Source organism: Gigantopelta aegis, chromosome 2 (assembly GCF_016097555.1).
Source record: "Gigantopelta aegis isolate Gae_Host chromosome 2, Gae_host_genome, whole genome shotgun sequence".
NCBI classification, from domain to species: Eukaryota; Metazoa; Mollusca; class Gastropoda; order Neomphalida; family Peltospiridae; genus Gigantopelta; species Gigantopelta aegis.
The window spans coordinates 4,289,419-4,306,767 of NC_054700.1; the positions used below are offsets into that span (position 1 = coordinate 4,289,419).

The 17,349-nt window shown below is 39.4% G+C and overlaps 1 protein-coding gene across 1 annotated transcript in view; it reads left to right on the forward strand.

Annotated features, from left to right (window-relative positions):
- Positions 1-213: 213 nt before the first annotated feature.
- Positions 214-17,349, forward strand: part of LOC121380111 — a 36,809-nt gene continuing 19,673 nt past the window's right edge. The window contains exons 1-2 of the mRNA XM_041508885.1: positions 214-287; positions 5,107-5,210. Coding sequence (XP_041364819.1) covers positions 5,183-5,210 — 28 coding nt within the window. The 5' untranslated portion in view covers positions 214-287; positions 5,107-5,182. The remainder of the gene's footprint in view (positions 288-5,106; positions 5,211-17,349) is intronic.

Genomic DNA, 17,349 nt, shown 5'->3' on the forward strand with positions numbered 1-17,349 from the left:
TTTGACCACACCCACGGATAGGAATATTAGATGATATAATAAAAAATAAAAAAAATAAAAAGTCTTTATATACGTATATATCTATTGATAACATAAACACTTCAAAAATCGAGGCTAAACCTGGGGTGTTTTACATTTTGTTAAACGAAGTCTCAATGGTTGACCTCTACACGCCAGCCAATGAAATCCATGTACACATAGCACAATAATAGATGAACTCATAGGGCCAACTGTTAACTTGTTTGCGTTGATATTGGTGTTCTGTTTTAATTACGTTTGTTAATCTGGTGAGTGCTGAGTATTTACACTTTAATTAGATTCTTTAATAATTCGTCTAAACTATAATTAAAACAACAATGGGAATATTTATCATTGTAAGATAATAAACTGGGTCAAACAAGGAAGTACTTTGCGTTGTGGTGTCACTGTCGTGACTGCGATCGTGACAGCGATGTCGGTGTCAACCTGGCAATGTTTATTATTATTTTTGTTTAATATAAATTTATTTTCTTTTAACAAAATGTTTTTGTTAATAACGGGTTTCAACTGTAAATTCCAATGTGTTTTTGAAAGTTTTGTTTTGGATATTCTTTTGTTTTTATCTTAAGTTAGATTTTAAATTATTAAATTGGTTTAAAAATTGGAATTCAGTTGTCTAACGTAACCCTACCTTGTCCCGCCCCACACAAACAACAGAATCATTGAAAATAGCCGAGTATTGTAAATTCAAGACTCACCCATTTCCTTTCACACTAACATTATTGTTGAAAACTGAGAGGAAAAAAAATAGTTGTTGACAATGCCATGAAGTGGAATAAAAATCTTCATATCAAACATAGAGAATTCCACCAAGGAATTAATTTTATTCAGTTTGTTAATGACTGCATACATTTGTAATTGATTTATTTAATTTAACAAATATATGATCTTATTAATTGAGCTGATAATGACATGTACAGTTAGACAAGTGGACATGGAAGGAAGGAAGGAAATTTTTATTTAATGACACACTCACACATTTTTTTTTACGGTTATATGGCGTCAGATATATGGTTACGGACCACACAGATATTGAGAGAGGAAACCCGCTGTCGCCACTTCATGAGGTACTCTTTTTGATTTGCAGCAAGGGATCTTTTATATGCATCATCTCATAGACAGGATAGCATATACCACGGCCTTTGATATACCATTCGTGGTGCACTGGCTGGAGTGAGAAATAGCCCAATGTGTCCACTGACAGGGATCAATCCCAAACCGGCCGCGCATCAAGTGAGCGCTTTACCACTGGGCTACATCTCGCCCCAAGTGGACATGGATTATTAAAGGAAATTGATGTTTAATAGCACCACAAAACACTATTTAATTGATTTGTCACATCATCACACGGGCTACAGATTGCGAAGAGATACCCACTGTTGCCATGTCGGGAACAGGAACTTTTTTAATATTTAAAATAACGATTATTACATGCACTTTATTTGCCAGATTAAAATAAAATTTGCCAATTGTTTTTAAAATTCGTAATTCAGGGCACAATATTTCACGCGAACCGCCGCTCTGTTCGCGTGTCGGTTACGCAAAATTAAATTTACGTGAACCGCAAATCGGTTACGTCGTGACCTGTAGACGTTCAGAAATTAAAACTTGCCGACTTCACAATTACAGTAAGTTTATTCATGCAGACATACTACTAGTATTCCGACAAATGTTTTAGACTGATTTTTAGATACTTGATGTACAGCAAACCAGTAGCCAACGGTATATTGCAACGGTTGTAACTTGTGACCGAAGACTCAGTATAGAGTCGAGCCAAAAGTTTTAAAGAAATGTGCACGGACCGCTTAGGCGCCTAAATTATCTGCTGCTATTCTATCTCTAAAGGAATATATGTAGACATAATACTGGATTGCCTATAATTTTAGAAAGGTTGAAAACGGTTTTAACAAAAACAAAAATGCAAAAATGTCACAAAAGCTGAAAAATACTAACATCGCATAATGAGCTTTAAATAACAAACATTTGGAACGTCACTGTAGTATAGAAGTACCAGCGATAAAGTGAAAGTAGCATCACCACCGCAAAATATCGGTGTCAAATTGTGGTCTTTCTTTTTATGTTATTATAAGATTTATGTTTATTAATCTAATCATGCACCAATGAGTAGCCTGTTTTATAGTTCAGAGGAACTGGACATTTGTTGCTTGGGTTTTTGGTGGGTGTTTTTTTTTTTTTTTTTTTCAGTCTGCTGTATACTAAATTTTACATATCAGTGACAAATGGTAGCCTTTATTTGTTATTTATAAAATAAAATTATTAGTCTAATCATACACCAGGGAATGGGCATTTTTCCTCCAAATGTGTCTATTTTGTTTCAGTACTGGGCTGATATTTAGTCATTTTACAATAGCGTTAACTTCCGCAAGATGCACAGAGGTTATAGAATACGGTGGCCCGATGTCCGAGGACAGTGGTTTTTAGATTTGGGCAACTAAAAATTACTCTTTGCGATCCCGATGGCAAATGGTGAATAATAATAATAATAATAATAAATCTACAACGCTACGATTGTACGAAAACAAAACAAACATCTACAAGTCACTTCTTTCGATTTGCGAGCATTAAAGAAACTGTTCTATAAAACGTTTTCTTTTGTATTTTGTTTTAACTTTATGTTTGAGCTAAAAATTATGTATTTAAATATAATTTCAACGTAACTTTGAGGTAACCGATCAGGTAATCCACAGGTTACGCAAATATAATTCACGTAACCGAACAATTGGTTAACTAGGTAAAAACCACGTGAACCGACTTCCAGTTACCTCAGATTTTGAAATATTGTCCCCTGTAATTGGTGAAATTTGGTGAGAGGCAGAGATAGCTCTGATTGCAGAAGGATTTTTATAAGCTTTTTCAGTCATTCCAGCCAATGCTCCACATATGGTGAAAAAAAGGCTGTTGTATGTACTATCCTGTCTGTGGGATAGTGCTTACAAATGTATAAAAGATCCCATGATGCTAATTGAAAAGAGTAGCCTATAGTCATTATTAGTGTGGTGGCAATGGGTTTCCTCTCTTATTACCTGTGTGGTCGGTCACCATATAACGATAAAGAAAATTAGTTAAATAAGGCGTATCATAAAATATTGTTTGTTTCCGGTTACCCGACCGACCCTAATTTGAACCTGCCGACCCTAAAACCTTTTTTGTATATCCAAAAACGATTTCCACGAAAACATTCCAAAACTATCACAAGCACTAATTTGTGGTCATTTAGGGGATAACCCAACTGTGTTTTCCGATTTGCGGACGTATATCGGTGGTTTTACTGTCGCAAATTTAGTTTTATTGGTGACCCGTTAGCCACGAAATGTTTTCTTCTAACAATTGATTGATGGAGTTACTTTCCTTCAAATTGAAGTTCGGTAACTTTCGTGAGATATCAGGTGAAGAGTTGGAAAATTGTTTTCACGGATATATATGCAATCTTTTCCGATTTACTCTACATCTAGCGTAGCGAGGTGTTCCGATTAATAATAATAATAATATTAATAATAATTATATTTAATGATTTACTCCAGCGACAAACTGGCCTTGTAGAAATTTAGTGACCTGATGATAAACTAGGGAAGGGAATGTTTACCGATACTGATGGAGTTTACTGCCAAATCAAATGATTAAATATGTCAGTAAGATCTCAATGCATTTCGTTATTTTTTGTAAGTGGTCACTGGGAACTTCGCGGGTTTCCGCTAAAAACAGTGTCAGAATGACCATGTGTTTGACGTCCAATAGCCGATGATATTAAAGATAAAAATCAATGTGCTCTAGTAGCGTCGTTAAATAAAACAAACTTTACTTTTCAACATTCGTTTGAGCATCGTGAGCATTTGTACTGCATTTCTATTCAGTGGACCAATTGACTGCTTCAAACCAAGTGTGTACTTTAATACTGGATGCATACAGAATAAAACTAACATTGCAAATTATAAAATTGGTAAGTCTACTATTTCTTAGATACACTAGGAAAGATAATATTCATAACATTTTTTTTAAATGTTATTGTTGGACAAATAAATATAGAACCCTTCTTTTCAGTTTTCATTAAAAGAAATTGTTATAACTTATTTACTGGTTTCTATCCAATTAAGGTTCAACCAAGTCTGTCCTGGACCAGTACAGAAGTTAAGTGTTAGTATGAGAGTAAACCTTCTGCCTATTATTAAACAGCAAGGGGTCTTTTGTATGTACTCTCCCACAGATAGGTTAGCACCATGTTGCCCTCAAAATCAAAATGCCTTGCCTTTTATAAATTTATACGTTGCCCATGTAAAAAGAAGCCTTTATACACACCTATGTGGATAGTACTACATATTTCCTTTTTTTAATTAAGTTATGAAATAGATATAAAAAATAAAATGGCCATACGGTTTTTGTCCTTTTGAAAATTGTATAATGGAAAAAAAGCCCTTATATTTAAAACTGCACATAAAATATGCCCCCAAAACGTCACTTTACCATGCCTTACTTCATTTCTAGGGAAAACACTGTGATGAATGGTATTGTTGGTTTGCATAATGCATTTCTATACATGCAGAGGTTATTTTGGATACCGGTAGTCAACACCTTTATTTAATATCCATAAATAAAATTATTTTCCAAAATAAATCTTTTTCCTACCTACCTACCCTATATTTTTCCAGCATGTAATAGGAAACAAGTTTTAAAAAAATTCCAGCCTTAAAACCTTTCTTTCTTTCTTTCTTTGTTGTTTTTTGTTTCTTTGTTTCTTGTACTTTCTCATGGAATTAAGATGGGTACTCGGTAGCACATCACCCTGTTCAACACCAGTCACAAAGCACTGGTTAAAATGAGAAAATCACAAATGTTATGTTTTCTTTATTGAGGCTGTTGAATTTAAAAGACACACCTTACACTGATTTTAGTTTGATGCATGTAGACAATATTCTATTAACAAAAATTATCTTACTTGTAACAATGTATAATTTATGAATAGGGCTTACAGTATAAATATATTTGACATCACCTCTATTGTGGAACCAATAAGTTAAATAATAAAAGAAATCATAACATTTATTTTTGCAGAGAACTGACCTTCACTTATGTGTCTACCTGAAGTGTAACTATAGATTTTGGCTGCGAGTGTCGTATTGGACAGGACATGGAGCCGAACGAAGTCACTGTTGTTGGTGAGTGAATTTTAAAGCTCTGCATAATAAACTTTTAACCTTAATTTGATAAGATTTGTGTTTCGCCCCAGTGAAGTGAAGACTGAGTGATGTGACATGTCACCAGAGGGTCAAACACCACCACCCCCACCCTTTGTAATTATTATTATTTTTACTTCTTTGTTTTGAAAAAAATATCTAATATTATTAGCCATAAAATGTAGTACATGCAGTTCATTATAAAAAACAAACTTTTAAAAATATTCCATGTGATTCCATGGGTGGTGGGTGGGACATTCGCCTGATGCGTGGTCGATCTAGGATCGATCCCTGTCAGTAAGACCGTTGGGCTATTTCTCGTTCCAGTCACTGCACCACAACAGGTGTATCAAAGGCTGTGGTATATGCTATCCTGTCTGTGGGATGGTGCATAGATCCCTTGCTACTAATGGAAAAAATGTGGCAGGTTTCCTCTCCCAAGACCATATGTCCAGTTTAGACAGGTTTCACCGTATTTGATTTTAAATGATATATTTTACCTGTTTATTAACCATTACTGTAATACGTGAATTTATACACATGCCAGTATACATTGTACAAGTACATACAACCTTTATTAGAATCCTAGAAGGTAGTCTTTGTTTCCCTGTGTACATGATGTATAGGTCAGAGATCACAGGTGGTCGTTTGTTATCACAACATTGATATACACGTAGCTACACGTTTGTATGTACATGTATCTGTAGCTTCACTTCCACTGATTCAAGCTTATAACAAGCTTAGTGAGTGTTAACGGATAATGTGCCATGAAATTAATGTACCTGGGGCCTAATTCACAAAGGTCTCTTAGGCTCTGCTAGACAACAAAGCATCCTCTTTGCAAGTCTTTTAGCATTGCGAGAGTTTAGTGCATTAGGCCCCTGATCTGTGATACTTAGTATAATTGCTTTTTAGTTGATGAAAACTAACCTTATCAAATCCTTATGAAACCATCCTTGGAAGCCATGATGATTATGATCATGATAATGATGTTGATATATATTAATATTCATGAAATCATGTGAACCCAGTCCTCGCTAAGAATGGCGAGTGACCACTTGGTCTCTCTCTCTCTCTCTCTCTCCCCCCCCCCCCCCCCAACACTCACCTGGAAAGATTTAGGAGAGCTGCAAACTGACTACCTTGAAATAACATGCAGGACTTCTAGATTATGGTAGCCCGACTCCCATGGCTACAGTAGTGATATTCAATGTTGGGCTAGTAAATAACATGCAGGGCTTCTAGATCATGGTAGCCCGACTCCCATGGCTACAGTAGTGATATTCGATGTTGGGCTAGTAAATAACATGCAGGGCTTCTAGATCATGGTAGCCCGACTCCCATGGCTACAGTAGTGATATTCGATGTTGGGCTAGTAAATAACATGCAGGGCTTCTAGATCATGGTAGCCCGACTCCCATGGCTACAGTAGTGATATTCGATGTTGGGCTAGTAAATAACATGCAGGGCTTCTAGATTATGGTAGCCCGACTCCCATGGCTACAGTAGTGATTTTCGATGTTGGGCTAGTAAATAACATGCAGGGCTTCTAGATTATGGTAGCCCGGCTCCCATGGCTACAGTAGTGATATTCTATGTTGGGCTAGTAAATAACATGCAGGGCTTCTAGATTATGGTAGCCCGACTCCCATGGCTACAGTAGTGATATTCGATGTTGGGCTAGTAAATAACATGCAGGGCTTCTAGATCATGGTAGCCCGACTCCCATGGCTACAGTAGTGATATTCGATGTTGGGCTAGTAAATAACATGCAGGGCTTCTAGATTATGGTAGCCCGACTCCCATGGCTACAGTAGTGATTTTCAATGTTGGGCTAGTAAATAACATGCAGGGCTTCTAGATTATGGTAGCCCGACTCCCATGGCTACAGTAGTGATATTCAATGTTGGGCTAGTAAATAACATGCAGGGCTTCTAGATTATGGTAGCCCGACTCCCATGGCTACAGTAGTGATATTCAATGTTGGGCTAGTAAATAACATGCAGGGCTTCTAGATCATGGTAGCCCGACTCCCATGGCTACAGTAGTGATATTCAATGTTGGGCTAGTAAATAACATGCAGGGCTTCTAGATCATGGTCGCCCCACTCCCATGGCTACAGTAGTGATATTCAATGTTGGGCTAGTAAATAACTAGCCCGAGTACTCTGACTGTAAGAGAGCTAGACAGACATTTGGACAGTTATACGCTCTCATTACAGTCAGAGACCAACCTATATATTTTTTGGCAATTTCTGACAACCAAAAAGTTGGCAAAGATTCCCGCTCTAATACCACACCAATCCTATGTTTGACGTCAAATACCTTTACATCGATCATTTTCGAGTTAACTGATAAAAAAAAATCCACATATTAATCACTAATACACATACTACAGAAAGAAATCCGACAGCACCCACATTCAGCTACGCTTCGTGACACTCCATCGCCATAATTACAAAGCTCGGCGATCTATTTCGAGACGTAGATCACGTGGTCGCCCACTGGGCGATTCCGCCTTGTGCAGCAGTTACAGGGGCCGTCTCATACCAAGCGACATTACAACATGGATTAGTTTCGTTTTGTGTTTCTGCGATAGAATGTGCATGCTGTAAAGAACGTTTCGAGGATAAAAGTGGACGGTTGCGTGGAACAGGAATTTGTACACAATAAAAAAATTGAAAAGTTAAAAAACCAGCCACCCCAAGTGCCCGACAAACACCAAAGTGACTGAGAGTGGTACACACGCCAAGCAGGCATACCAGTCGTAGATCATAGACTTTTTCACCTGGAGAAAAGTTGAATATAATATTGATTCTGTGTGTGTGTGTGTGTGTGTGTTACCTTTACAAGTTTTAGATTAGTGTAACTTCATTGTAACGTCGCTTGATATGAGACGGCCCCTGTAACTGCTGCACAAGGCGGAATCGCCCAGTGAGCGATCACGTGATCTACGTCTCGAAATAGATCGCCGGCTTTGTAATTATGGCGACGGAGTGTCACAAAGCGTAGCTGAATGTGGGTGCTGTCGGATTTCTTTCTGTAGTATGTGTATTAGTGATTAATATGTGGATTTTTTTTTATCAGTTAACTCGAAAATTATCGATGTAAAGGTATTTGACGTCAAACATAGGATTGGTGTGGTATTAGAGCGTGAATCTTTGCCAACTTTTTAGTTGTCAGGAATTGCCAAAAAAATACATAGGTTGGTCTCTGACTGTAATGAGAGCGTATATCTGTCCAAATGTCCGCCTAGCTCTCTTACAGCCAGAGTACTCGGGCTAGTAAGTAACATGCAGGGCTTCTAGATTATGGTAGCCCCACTCCCATGGCTACAGTAGTGATATTCAATGTTGGGCTAGTAAATAACTACTATTGCCATGCCCGACGGCTAATGAAAAAAAAGTTGTTAAATGCTGGATGTAAGTCTATTTTGTAAATATCCTGCCCCCACATCCACACCTTAATGTTTTTAATATCAATCTCACTCTAATATAGGTAATATATCAGATTATTACTGTTAGTCAAACTGTATTAAGTAAAGTACCCGGCATGTTCGGGACCTGCCTGAAATGAAAAAAAAAAAAATTAAGTAAAGTAGGGCTGGTGAATTTTAAATCGTGTCTAGTACATTTTTTAAATCTTTAGATGCTCAATTAATGTTCAATTAATGTTAATAAACCTATGATTACTCCTATTTACATTAATTTTAAATCATGTTATCATTAGGGTGGGGAGGTCAAATCCCCCTTCCCTACTCTAAGTGATTTGTTTTCAATATATACTCTTCAAAAAAAGAAACGCAAAAGGGTACAAATGGGTTATAACTCCGATTTTATGTTTCCTACCGGTTCATGCTTTGTGAATATACGGTCATTGCATGTCTCAAACACATTCCCACGGTTACATTCGATAAAACGCAGCTACTGTACAATAAAGTTCCAAAATGTGAATATTCGCAAAAACGCAGCCACGTGCAAACCATGTCACCACTGCACGTGCGTTGTCTGCACGTGCAACATGAACACCGACAATATAAAAGTGCAGGGTGTTCGCTTGCCTGGCCTCTGTATCTGGCCGACAGTTGACAATCCAGGACATGCCACGTCTCAGTGAACCGCAGAGAAACAATGCCATCGGCCGACTAGACGCAGGCGAATCCAGAACGGCCGTTGCCAGGGCATTCCATGTGTCCCCAAGCACCATCTCCAGACTGTGGGACCGTTACCAGCAACATGGATCAACACGTGACCTCCCTAGATCCGGTCGACCACGGGTCACTACCCCCGGGCAGGACCGCTACATCCGGGTACGCCACCTTCGGGAACGATTGACTACTGCCACCTCCACAGCCGCAGCAATACCAGGTTTGCGCAGGATATCCGACCAGACCGTACGGAACCGCCTACGTGAGGTAGGAATTCGTGCCAGACGTCCAGTTCGAGGTGTCATCTTAACACCACAACACCGTCGACTCCGACTGCAGTGGTGCCAGATTCATCGACAATGGCCTCAACTGCGATGGAGACAGGTGTGGTTCAGTGACGAGTTCCGATTTCTGCTCCGACGTCATGATGGAAGATGTCGCGTGTATAGGCGTCGTGGTGAACGTTATGCGGCAAACTGCGTGCAGGAAGTGGACAGATTCGGCGGGGGTAGTGTCATGGTGTGGGCAGCCATCTCACACACTGGCAGAACTGACCTGGTCCACGTGCAGGGCAACCTGAATGCACAGGGCTACATTGACCAGATCCTCCGGCCACACATCATTCCAGTTATGGTCAACGCCAACGCAGTGTTCCAACATGACAACGCCAGGCCTCACACAGCACGTCTCACAACGGCTTTCCTACAGAACAACAACATTAATGTCCTTCCTTGGCCATCGATATCACCGGATTTGAACCCAATTGAGCATCTATGGGACGAGTTGGACCGACGCCTCCGACAGCGACAACCACAGCCCCAGACCCTGCCCGAGCTGGCAGCAGCCTTGCAGGCCGAGTGGGCCACCATCCCCCGGGACGTCATCCGTACTCTGGTTGCTTCAATGGGCAGGCGGTGCCAGGCAGTTGTCAACACACGCGGAGGCCACACCCGGTATTGACTCCAGATGACCTTGACCTTGGTGGTGTGTCCTATCACTTACTCACAATGGACTAGAGTGAATTGTGAACAATCCTGCAACATTTGGTAATTATCGAACTCACCATTCAATAATTAAATCAATTCTCCAAATGTTACGACAATGTGGTTTTGCGTTTCTTCTTTTGAAGAGTATATTTCCATGGGGATCATAACTTGACCACCCACCCTACCCCCATCCCTTGAAGATGTGATTGAATAATTTCATAAATTTTATTTTAAAACAATTGGTGAACAATTGACAGTATCGCGCTCACATACGTGCTAAGCCCCGACTGTGGGTGAGGTGGAATGTGTCTGTTTAAATTGAACGTACTGAGTTTAAAGCATTTTTTGGCTACTCCAGGCCCATTGCTAGTGGTTATTGAAAAGTAAGTTCCATATTTTTAAAAATTTAAATTAAACTCATCATTTTTTTTATTTAGCTATGACACAAAATGTAACATGAAGCATGCTTGTTGTACAGGTTGCTATAAAGTTTAAACACAGCTGTCTATCACATTTCTATTTTTATTAAATGGCATCCGTATCCAACAAATTGCATAGGCTTGAGTCCAAAGAAAGAAAGAAGTGTTTTATTTAACGATGCACTCAACACATTTTATTTACGGTTATATGGCGTCAGACATATGGTTAAGTACCACACATATTTTTTTAGAGGAAACCCGCTGTTGCCACATAGGCTACTCTTTTTTACGACAGGCAGCAAGGGATCTTTTATTTGTGCTTCCCACAGGCAGGATAGCACAAACCATGGCCTTTGTTGAACCAGTTATGGATCACTGGTCGGTGCAAGTGGTTTACACCTACCCATTGAGCCTTGCGGGGCACTCACTCAGGGTTTGGAGTCGGTATCTCGATTAAAAATCCCATGCCTCGACTGGGATCCGAAGCCAGTACTTACCAGCCTGTAGACCGATGGCCTGCCACAATGCCACTGAGGCCGGTAGGCTTGAGTCCAATGCCATAAGGTGAAATATTTTTTGTCTGAGAAATTTGATAAAAGCAAGTTGCCTTCGTGCCCCTCTTTTGAAGGAAAAATTTGCCTTGGTGCCCCTCCAGATTGCCTTGCATGGTGCCCTAATCTTTTTTATTAAACCGAAGGCAACATTTGCCGTGTCCCCCCTCCCAAATTGAAATTCAACCCCTGTATATATACTCTTCAAAAAAGTAGGGGAACCTGAAATATTAATGTTAATATCAACTATTAGACCAAACATACTTTTTAACCTCAGACATCCTAGTAAAGAACGTTCAGGTCTGTTTATCAACACACTGAAACACATTCCATAGTTTGCATATGTATCACTCAGTGCATGGGGTGTCATTCTCGATTTTGACAATTTCCAGGAAGGTCCATTAATCACGGTGGAACATTATTTCTGTCAATCGTTTTCATTCTGTTGATCATACAGTTGTTATTGTTTTGTTTTTAGTCATTTTTATTGTTTGAATTTGCAATTTACTGATTACAAAACGTCTACTTTCAAATTTCACTTCTGACCCCAATCGTCTTTCAAGATATTCGGTGGTCATAAAACCTACTGTAATACTGAACTACCGGTTGTAATGTTTGCCCAATTAATTCACTATTATCATATAACCATTTCCCACAGCTAATATACCTTACAATTTTGGCAATTGTAAATTCTTATTAGAGTTCCCCTACCTTTTTTTTAAAGAGTATATATAGACACAAATAGAAATGAAGATTATTGCATTAATGTGACACCATGTGTAACATACATATATTTACCTCAGGAGTTTATCGATTACAAAGCTCTTGGATTAGCAGCATGAATGTACTTTGTTGTTCAATATCGACCCTAAGAGCCGTTAACCGTTTGACCTCTGCTGTTCTGAATACAGTTCTATTCTGCTGACACATAAGTGGTAAATCTAAATGGGTGTTGAATATTGTGGACTGTTTTTTATTGTTTAGAAGATTATTGGATTAGGCCATGCATACATGTATTTATATGGTGTTTAAATATGTCCTGAGTTATAAATATACAACGTACATTCATTTTTCTTTGATTTTGTCTATAAAAACAACTTCTAAACCAGTTTCTAAACCAGTTTCAGTATATATACATTTATGTTTGCCTAAAGGTAGCCATTTAATTATACGTGTATAATGGGCTATTTTTACAAAAACTTGAAAAGGGGCAAATAATGCCAAAAACCACTCACAAAAACATAAGTTTCTTAAAAACTACACTGCATACAACTTTAAGTTGCACCTTTTATTTTATTTTTTTGTCTTTACCATTATATTATCTACAAAAAGGACCAAAAATAAAGATTAGTTTGAAAGTTACCCACCAGATGGCGCTGTCTCATTTAGGTCCAGCTAAGATGTTAAGTACATGAATACTAGCTGGGTATCTTTATAGTATAGGCAAGTTATTTTTAATTGTTACAAACTGGTTTTCAATGTCACACTTATTGTCTGTCTTTACTGTTAGTTTAATAAAGTATTCTAGAAGCATGAGAAACCCATCATTTAAATTTTTTCATTCAGTAAATCTGTATTTAAAAGTCACTTGCATGATTGCATTACTAAGTATATTGCAGATGGCACAAATACCATGTCATGTGTCTTTGCCAAATGTTACAATTTTTGTCTTTACCTTTACCGTTATCTGTGTTGAATAATGAAAAAGACAGATTTGGCACTTTTTCACAATCATCCAGTCAGGCAAATTTAGATCCAAATAAGGTTCAAGCACACTGTCCTGGGCACACACCTCGGCTATCTGGGCAGTCTGCTAATGTCTGTCGATGTAGTGGCCCTACACCTCCCCAATGAGCCATTAAAACTCCCAGGCCCTATACCGATTTGTTTTGTTTTGTGGGGGGGGGGGGTGTGTGTGGTTGTGATGGTTGTATATCTCCTGGAAAAGGACCTTTGGCTTTGTTAATGTTGAGATCGTAAAAGATAGTCACTGTTGTAAATCTTTCTTTTTGAAGTGGACCTCTTGGTCCATGTGTGGGTGAGTGTGGGTGTGTGGGTGTGGGTGAGTGTGTGTGTGTGTGTGCCTTATGCACTCCCTGGATACGTGCTTGGGTCATCCTCTCTCCTTATACATCAAAAATGTTGATTTGTGAACAATATTAATTTTATATTAATCAGTGTATTCAAGGCTGGAAATTCATTTTGTGAATTGGGAAGCATATTAGGTAAATACTTCATCTAACAAAACTGTCAAAAGTTGATTATGAAAAAGTGCAGTATATCTGTAATACAGTTTTTTTTAATAACCAACATTCTGTATTTATATACATACAGGTACATATATACCAAATAAAGTATCAACTTAAGCTTTGAAAAAAACAATTAAATGAAGTAATATACTGTTGCATTGTTAATGACATGGTATGCATGTGTTTGCATAACACAATGTGTGTCTAGAGAAATCTAGTTTCACATGTGAATTAAGTTATTACCAACCATCAGTTCTAATTTTACATATGGTATAAGATATCAATGAAGGTTTTGCATGTTGCCATGGTGGTATATCATTAAGGTTTACAACGGTGTGAATGACATGAGAGATTTTTGTTGTCGGAGCTTGGTTAAAACTGCAGATCATGTGTATTGTGTGCGTATGAGCGAGACATAACCCAGTGGTAAAGCACTTGCCTCATGTGCGGTCGGTCTATGGTCAATCAGTCAGTGGGCTATTTATGTTGTTGTCGGAGCTTGGTTAAAACTGCAGATCATGTGTATTGTGTGCGTATGAGCGAGACATAACACAGTGGTAAAGCACTTGCCTCATGTGCGGTCGGTCTATGGTCAATCAGTCAGTGGGCTATTTATGTTGTTGTCGGAGCTTGGTTAAAACTGCAGATCATGTGTATTGTGTGCGTATGAGCGAGACATAACCACAGTGGTAAAGCACTTGCCTCATGTGCGGTCGGTCTATGGTCAATCAGTCAGTGGGCTATTTATGTTGTTGTCGGAGCTTGGTTAAAACTGCAGATCATGTGTATTGTGTGCGTATGAGCGAGACATAACCCAGTGGTAAAGCACTTGCCTCATGTGCGGTCGGTCTATGGTCAATCAGTCAGTGGGCTATTTATGTTGTTGTCGGAGCTTGGTTAAAACTGCAGATCATGTGTATTGTGTGCGTATGAGCGAGACATAACACAGTGGTAAAGCACTTGCCTCATGTGCGGTCGGTCTATGGTCAATCAGTCAGTGGGCTATTTATGTTGTTGTCGGAGCTTGGTTAAAACTGCAGATCATGTGTATTGTGTGCGTATGAGCGAGACATAACACAGTGGTAAAGCACTTGCCTCATGTGCGGTCGGTCTATGGTCAATCAGTCAGTGGGCTATTTATGTTGTTGTCGGAGCTTGGTTAAAACTGCAGATCATGTGTATTGTGTGCGTATGAGCGAGACATAACACAGTGGTAAAGCACTTGCCTCATGTGCGGTCGGTCTATGGTCAATCAGTCAGTGGGCTATTTATGTTGTTGTCGGAGCTTGGTTAAAACTGCAGATCATGTGTATTGTGTGCGTATGAGCGAGACATAACACAGTGGTAAAGCACTTGCCTCATGTGCGGTCGGTCTATGGTCAATCAGTCAGTGGGCTATTTATGTTGTTGTCGGAGCTTGGTTAAAACTGCAGATCATGTGTATTGTGTGAGTATGAGCGAGACATAACACAGTGGTAAAGCACTTGCCTCATGTGCGGTCGGTCTATGGTCAATCAGTCAGTGGGCTATTTATGTTGTTGTCGGAGCTTGGTTAAAACTGCAGATCATGTGTATTGTGTGCGTATGAGCGAGACATAACACAGTGGTAAAGCACTTGCCTCATGTGCGGTCGGTCTATGGTCAATCATCGTCAGTGGGCTATTTATGTTGTTGTCGGAGCTTGGTTAAAACTGCAGATCATGTGTATTGTGTGCGTATGAGCGAGACATAACACAGTGGTAAAGCACTTGCCTCATGTGCGGTCGGTCTATGGTCAATCAGTCAGTGGGCTATTTATGTTGTTGTCGGAGCTTGGTTAAAACTGCAGATCATGTGTATTGTGTGCGTATGAGCGAGACATAACACAGTGGTAAAGCACTTGCCTCATGTGCGGTCGGTCTATGGTCAATCAGTCAGTGGGCTATTTATGTTGTTGTCGGAGCTTGGTTAAAACTGCAGATCATGTGTATTGTGTGCGTATGAGCGAGACATAACCCAGTGGTAAAGCACTTGCCTCATGTGCGGTCGGTCTATGGTCAATCAGTCAGTGGGCTATTTATGTTGTTGTCGGAGCTTGGTTAAAACTGCAGATCATGTGTATTGTGTGCGTATGAGCGAGACATAACACAGTGGTAAAGCACTTGCCTCATGTGCGGTCGGTCTATGGTCAATCAGTCAGTGGGCTATTTATGTTGTTGTCGGAGCTTGGTTAAAACTGCAGATCATGTGTATTGTGTGCGTATGAGCGAGACATAACACAGTGGTAAAGCACTTGCCTCATGTGCGGTCGGTCTATGGTCAATCAGTCAGTGGGCTATTTATGTTGTTGTCGGAGCTTGGTTAAAACTGCAGATCATGTGTATTGTGTGCGTATGAGCGAGACATAACCCAGTGGTAAAGCACTTGCCTCATGTGCGGTCGGTCTATGGTCAGTCACCGTCAGTGGGCTATTTATGTTGTCGGAGCTTGGTTAAAACTGCAGATCATGTGTATTGTGTGCGTATGAGCGAGACATAACACAGTGGTAAAGCACTTGCCTCATGTGCGGTCGGTCTATGGTCAATCAGTCAGTGGGCTATTTATGTTGTTGTCGGAGCTTGGTTAAAACTGCAGATCATGTGTATTGTGTGCGTATGAGCGAGACATAACACAGTGGTAAAGCACTTGCCTCATGTGCGGTCGGTCTATGGTCAATCAGTCAGTGGGCTATTTATGTTGTTGTCGGAGCTTGGTTAAAACTGCAGATCATGTGTATTGTGTGCGTATGAGCGAGACATAACACAGTGGTAAAGCACTTGCCTCATGTGCGGTCGGTCTATGGTCAATCATCGTCAGTGGGCTATTTATGTTGTTGTCGGAGCTTGGTTAAAACTGCAGATCATGTGTATTGTGTGCGTATGAGCGAGACATAACACAGTGGTAAAGCACTTGCCTCATGTGCGGTCGGTCTATGGTCAATCACCGTCAGTGGGCTATTTATGTTTTAGCTAGTGCTCTACATCTGGTATATCAAAGGTTGTGGTATGTGCTATCCTGTTTGTGGGATGGTGCATATAATTATAAAAGATCCCATGCTACTAAGGGAGAAATGTAGCTGGGCCCATATTTTGGAAGCTCTCTTAGTGCTACGAAATAGTAAAACCATCGTAGGGTGTGACGTCACTACAGCACACGCCATAGTGACATCATAGCTTACGATAATTTTACGATTTCGTAGGCTAAGATTGCTTCGAAAATATGGGCCCTGGTCTCCTCTCTAAGACTGTCAGAATTACCAAATCTTTGACATCGAATAACTGATGATTAATAAATCAATGTGCTCTTAAACAAAATAAATTTTCACTTTGTATTGTATGGACTCATTTATGTTTCATCAATAATGAACACATGTTAAAATCACATATATTGTAAAAGTTGAAATTTAAAATCTCTGTGGAAACAAGTAATTGGTCTGTGGCTAAATTCTTGTATATGTAGTCCTGGTTAAGATTTCTTTCATGTCAGCCAGGACACTGTCTTAAAAGACAATCTGCACATTCCAGGTGCCAGGGTAAACAGTGGTAAACTGATATATTGATACAAGTGTCAAAACTGTTTACTCACTGGATCACACTGCAGTTCGTTTACACTTGAACAGATGACACAAAATATCTGTGTTTAATGAGAAAACCTTTTTTTCTTCTTTAGCTGTTGACTTTGATGCACATTTAAAATTTTCAATATCCGAGAGGAAGGTGTAAAGCCTACATGTATAATGTACACTCTGAGGC